The 6,373-nt window shown below is 56.6% G+C and overlaps 1 gene segment (V, D, J or C); it reads left to right on the top strand.

Moving 5' to 3' along the window:
• Positions 1-4,761: 4,761 nt before the first annotated feature.
• On the top strand, positions 4,762-5,554 carry LOC121059527. The segment is given in 2 exon segments: positions 4,762-4,922; positions 5,190-5,554. Coding segments are annotated over 2 exon segments (396 nt in total).
• The last annotated feature ends 819 nt before the right edge of the window (positions 5,555-6,373 follow it).

Here is a 6,373-nt window from a genome sequence, read left to right as displayed (position 1 = left end):
AGAAGGAAAGAAAGACAGAAAGAATGAATGAAGGAAGGAAGAAAGGAAGGAAGGAAGGAAGGAAGAAAAGAAAGAAAGAAAGAAAGAAAGGAAGAAATAAAGAAAGAAAGTAAAAGAAATGTGTTTTTTTGTTTGTTGTTGTTGTGTTTTTTTTTTTTAGTTCCGTACAGGTTCCGGAGAGATATTTACAATTTATTGATATTTTAAGGCCTTAATCCGAATAAGACAGGTGCATGAGTCACGCCTCCAATATCAATTTCTCCCGGAACGTGCTCAAAATGTTTGAGACGCACCAGGTTGAATTGCGACTTTTCTGCTAGTTAGCCTCAGGGGCATCCCTTCTGATGTGTGGGTTGTTGGTCCAGCGGCCAGCTGACGGTGAGGCCAGGGCCAGGAGCCTCCCTCCCTCCGGCTGCCGGGGCGCCGCGCTCCTCCGCTGCCCCCGAGCTGCCCCGCGCCCCGCCCCGCGGCCGCCTCCTCCTCCGCCGAAGGGGCCGCGGCCCCGCGGGGGGCGGGCTGGGCCGGGCCTGGGCGGGCGGAGCGGTGGGCGCTGCCCCGGCGAGGGCCCGACTTGTGGTGCGGGCAGGAGCGGCCCGAGCGCGGCCCCGCTCTGCTCGTGTCCGCCTCCCGCCGGGCGCGGCAGGGCCCGATGGCGGCCGGGCTGGGGCCGCGGCTGCTGGCCTTGGCCTTGGCCTTGGGGCCGGCCGGTGAGCGGCGGGCGGGGAGGGCAGCGGGGCCGGGTCCGGGTCCGGTGTGTGCGGGAGAGGGAGGCTGTCGGGGTCGGGGACGCTTTGGGAGCAGCCCCGTCTGAGCCCCGAGGAGGGCAGTCGGGGCAGTGTCCCTGGCCAGGGGCTTTGTGGGGAGCAAGGCTGTTGGCGTTTCTGGCTTTGCTGTGCTGGGGTTGCTGGGTCTTCTAGACAGTACCCTCCTCCCTCCGTGGGCACACGCATCCCCACTCCCTGTGCTCTCCTTCTGCAGACGTTTGGGCTGAATTGAGTCTGGTGGAGTCTGGTGGAGGTCTGCGAGCACCTGGAGAGTCCGTGCATCTCTCCTGCCAGGGATCCGGATTCAAATTTGAAGATTATTATGTCTTGTGGTACCGTCAGGCACCCGGTGGAAGTCTCGAGTGGGTGTCCTTCATTGACAGTTATAGTAGCACAATAGAATATGGAAAAGCGGTGGAGGGCAGAGCTACAGCCTCCCGTGACAATTCCCAGTCCACGGCTTCTCTGTCCCTGCGTGCCCTGGTACCCCAGGACTCTGCCCACTACTTCTGTGCAGTTCGCACAGGGACAGGAAATCCAGCTGAGCTCTAACACAAACCTACTCCCAGGGCCCCTTGCCTTCTCTAGGTGTGCCACTCCCACAGAGAGCAGGGAGGAGCAGCAGAACTGTATGGAGCTGCTGAAGAGGGCAGAGAATTGCCTTCAGCTCAGCCCTTTCCCACATTGCCTGTAGGGGCCCATGGGATCAACAGCAGTGTCAGGGGCAAATGGCCAGGTCAGCTGGAGTGCAGCAAGAAGAGATGCACAGGCTTCCTCATGAAAGGAAGTGCCGAGTGCTGCTCTTGGGTCCTAACAACCCGATTCCGTGGGATTGATGGACATAACAATCCCATTCAGGCTTGGGGAAGAGTGGATGGAAAGTGTCCTGGCAGAAAAGGACCTGAGGTTTTGTTTGACAGCCAGCTGAACATGAGCCAGCAGTGTGCCCCTGTGGCCATGAAGGCCAATCTTATCAGAAACAGTGAGGCCATCAGGAGTGGGGAAGTAATGGTCCGTTGGGATGTGGCTCTGGTGACAACACATCTCGGATACTGTGTTCATTTTGGTCCCCTCACTACAAGGAGGTGTGCTGGGTCTGGCTGGGATGCTAACTTTCCCTGCAGCAGCCCATACAGTGCTGTGCTCTGCACGTGTAACTAGAAGAGCACTGGTGTCACACCAGCGTTTCATCTGTTGCTGCCCAATACTGGCACAGCATCAGGACTCCCTCCAACCCCCCAAGAGCCAGCAGGCTGGGGGTGTGGAAGTGATGGGGAGGGGACATCACTGGGGCAGCTGACCTAAACCAACCAAAGGGCTATTCCATGCCATATGATGTCACTCTGTGCAATAAATGTGGGAAAGGGGAAGGAGAGGCGGGGGCTCTCATTGTGGAAGCGTGTTCTCCAAAACAACCACTATGTGTATTGAGGCCCTGCATCCCAGGATGTGGCTGATCGTCTCTCGTTGATTCTAAGTAGAGTAACTGCTTTTCTCTCTCTGTGAATCTGTGCGGCCTTTTTTTTTTTCCCACTTCCTTTTCCCTTTTATTAAATCATCCGTATCTCAGACCTTGAGCCCTTTGTGTTGTTTGTTCTCCCCCTTTTTCTTTGAGGAGGGGGAGCGAGGGAGCGGCCATGGTGGAACTCAGCTGCCCACCCGAGTAAAACCACCACAGAAGGATATTGAGTTGCTTGAGTATGTGCAAAGAGCAAGAAAGCTGGTGAAGGGACTAGAAAGCAAGTGTTATCATCAGCAGCTGAGGGAACTGGTGTTTTTTTTTAGTGTAGAGAAAAGGAAGCTGAGGGGAGACCTGATCATTCTCTGCAGCTATCTGAGAGAAGGTTGCAGCAAGGAGGTGTTGGTCTCTATGATTCTGTGATTCCATGGTTAAACACTGGACAGCTTTTCCCTGTGGTCCTAAATGGGGCTATTTTCTTGTGCAGAAGAGGTGAACTGATGAATTTGTTTGCTGTGGAGGAACCACTAGTTTTCCAGGAAGTCAATGTGGATGATTGAGTTAGAGATGATTTATCATGTGCCTCGCCAGGTGATCGGTTCCGAGGCAGTCGTGATCTGCAGCAGAGCCGGGGATCGTGGTGGGCAGGCGTTTTTCTGCATGGAGGCCACTCAGTTTTCTGCATGGAGGCCACTCAGGGCAGCCAAGGGAGCCAGCAGGACCCGTCAGCCCTTGTGAGGGTGGCTGGCGAGGCTTCATCGGAGCCAGAGGCACCCCCTGTGGTAGAAAGGCAGCCCCTAGGGAGCACGAGAAACCATCAGCCAGGCAACCAGGGCGGGCAAACAGGGCATGGTGCATCAGTTTGCACAGCAGGTCGAGCAGGCAGGGTGAGCAAGGAGGGCGAAGTATCCCTCCTCACTCAGGCGACCGGCTCACCTACCAGCTACCTCCCAGACAGCAAACCCAGCCATGGTCACCACCAGGCGGCAAGCGCTTGCCAAAGCACTCATCAAAAAGACTGTGGCAACCCAGACCAAGTGCCTGCCCAAAGATGCGGCTGTTCAGGTCTCTGGCTGCAGGGAGGGCCTGAGCCTGATGCTGCCAATGGAGGGTGACAGAGATACTGGCTGCGTGAGGTACGAGGAGGTGGAGGATCTGATCAGCCTGGTGGCAGAGCTCAAGGAGGAGGTGGAGAGATTAAGGACTATCAGGGGGTGCGAGCAGGAGTTGGACTGGTGGAGCAACGCCCTGCCATGCCTCAGAGAAAGGCATGACAGATGAGCAAGTGGGGAAGAAGACCGGTGTGGCTGAACAGGGAACTTTGCTGAGTGTCTGGGAGAAAAAGACTTTATGTCTGGCAGAAGAAGGGGCAGGCAACTCAGGGAGAGTACAAGGAAGTTGGCAGCATATGCAGAGAAAAAATCAGGAAGGCCAAAGCCCAGTACGAGCTCAGCCTGGCAACTATGGTTAAGTATAACAAAAATGTTTTTATAAATATATTAACAGCAAGAGGAGGGCCGAGAAGAATCTCCATTTTTTACTGGACGCAGGGGGAACATGACTACTGAGGATAAGGAAAAGGCTGAGTTCTTAATGCCTTCTTTACATCTGTCTTTACTAGCTGGACCACTTATCCTCAGGGTACTCAGCCTTCCGATCTGGAAGTGTGTGACGGGGAGCAAAAGAACCCCCCGTACAGTTCAGGTGGAAACAATTAGAGACCTGCTGCTCTACCTGGACTGTCACAAGTCCATGGGGCCAGATGGGATCCACCTGATGGGGAAAGGAAAGGAAAGGAAAGGAAAGGAAAAGGAAAGGAAAGGAAAGGAAAGTTAATGAAAGTAAAGGAAAGGATATGTTAGGAAAGGAAAGGAAAGGTAATGTAAGGAAAGGAAAGGAAAGGAGCGTACAGGAAAGGAAAGGAAAGGAAAAGGAAAAAAAAAGAAAGGAAAGGAAAGGAAGGAAAGGAAACGAAAGGAAAGGAAAGGAAAGGAAGGAAAGGAAAGGAAAGGAAAAAGTTTTTTTTTTTTTTTTTTCTCTACTGCTGCTAGACGGGTATTTACAGTCGTCTGACTCTTTAAGGTCTTCTTACAGATAACAGGTGTGTGAATTAACACTCTCATCCACATATTGTGAGACATCCCTCAAGTACTGTTTTCCCCCTGGAACCTGCACTGGTTCAAATCACATCTTCTTCCCTGGCAATTAGCATCTGGGGCATCATGGCATCACTGGCACCATGGCGACCTTGCACGACACTGGGGCACGGGGAGGCACCTGGGAGGCGATGCTGCGTACCGACAGCATGGCTGGGCCGAGGGCCGGGACCCCTGTGCCGGGCTGCGCGGGGCTCAAGGCCGGGGCAGCGCCGGGAGGCCAGGGCCAGGAGCCTCCCTCCCTCCGGCTGCCGGGGCGCCGCGCTCCTCCGCTGCCCCCGAGCTGCCCCGCGCCCCGCCCCGCGGCCGCCTCCTCCTCCGCCGAAGGGGCCGCGGCCCCGCGGGGGGCGGGCTGGGCCGGGCCTGGGCGGGCGGAGCGGTGGGCGCTGCCCCGGCGAGGGCCCGACTTGTGGTGCGGGCAGGAGCGGCCCGAGCGCGGCCCCGCTCTGCTCGTGTCCGCCTCCCGCCGGGCGCGGCAGGGCCCGATGGCGGCCGGGCTGGGGCCGCGGCTGCTGGCCTTGGCCTTGGCCTTGGGGCCGGCCGGTGAGCGGCGGGCGGGGAGGGCAGCGGGGCCGGGTCCGGGTCCGGTGTGTGCGGGAGAGGGAGGCTGTTGGGGTCGGGGACGCTTTGGGAGCAGCCCCGTCTGACCCCGAGGAGGGCAGTCGGGGCAGTGCCCCTGGCCAGGGGCTTTCTCGTGAAAAAGGGGGTTGGCGTTTCTGGCTTTGCTGTGCTGGAGTCGCTGGGGCTTCTGGAGAGCATCTTCCATCCGTGGGTACACACTGCCCCACTCACTTTGCTCTCCTTCTGCAGGTGTGAGTGCTCAATGGAAGCTGTGGGTGTCTGGTGGAGGTGTTCGAGTACCAGGGGAATCTGTGCACCTCTCCTGCCAGGGATCCGGATTCAACTTTGGAGATTATTATGTCTTGTGGTACCGTCAGGCACCCAGTGGAAGTCTCGAGTGGGTGTCCTACATTGACAGATATGGTAGCACAATAAAATATGGCAAAACGGTGGAGGGCAGAGCTACAGCCTCCCGAGACAATTCCCAGTCCAGGGCTTCGCTGTCCCTGCATGCCCTGGTACCCCAGGACTCAGCCCACTACTTCTGTGCAGTTCGCACAGGGACAGGAAATCCAACTGAGCTTTAACACAAACCTACTCCCAGGGCCCCTTGCCTTCTCTAAGTATGTCACTGTGACAAAGAACAGGGAGGAGCAGCAGAACCACACTGAGCTCCTGAAGAGGGCAGAGAATTGCCTGCAGCTCAGCCCCTTCCCACATTGCCTGCAGGGGCCCATGGGATCAACAGCAGTGTCAGGGGCAAATGGCCAGGTCAGCTGGAGTGCAGCAAGAAGAGATGCACAGGCTTCCTCATGAAAGGAAGTGCCGAGTGCTGCTCTTGGGTCCTAACAACCCAATTCCGTGGGATTGAAGGTCATAACAACTCCATTCAGACTTGTGGAAGAGTGGGTGGAAGGTGTGCTGGCAGACAAGGTCCAGAGGGTTTTGTTTGACAGCCAGCTAAACATGAGCCAGCAGTGTGCCCCTGTGGCCAGGAAGGCCAATGGCATCCTGACCTGCATCAGAAACCAGGGAATCACCAATCAGGTGATCACAACCAGGGAAGTGATTGTCCTGCTTAAGCCCCATTTTGATGATTTTGTGAATCCTCCCTGTCACACCGTGCCATGCTCTTTGCTCAGCAGCTGCATCAGTCACTTCGTCACAGGGCTTCTGGTTCCTCTCTCCTTCCCCCCCTTCCTTCTAGTTTAAAGCCCTCCTCATGAGGTCTGCCATCCCCTCAGCAGGAACGTCTTTGCCGCGCTGTGTGAGACTGGGGCAGTGCGAGGAGGCCATGGGCAGAAGCCTTCTGGCTGCTGGGGTGACACACTCCTCCCCACCCTGCTCTCTGCCCCGTGCCCACCTCCTCCTCCACCAGAGGCCGCAGTCCTGCAGGAGGCGGGATGGACACTAAGTGGTATGTTATTTTTTAT

This window comes from Cygnus olor, chromosome 25, assembly GCF_009769625.2.
Source record: "Cygnus olor isolate bCygOlo1 chromosome 25, bCygOlo1.pri.v2, whole genome shotgun sequence".
NCBI classification, from domain to species: domain Eukaryota; kingdom Metazoa; phylum Chordata; class Aves; order Anseriformes; family Anatidae; genus Cygnus; species Cygnus olor.
Note: the sequence above shows the minus strand (reverse complement) of the source record. Positions and strands in the feature narration are given on the sequence as shown.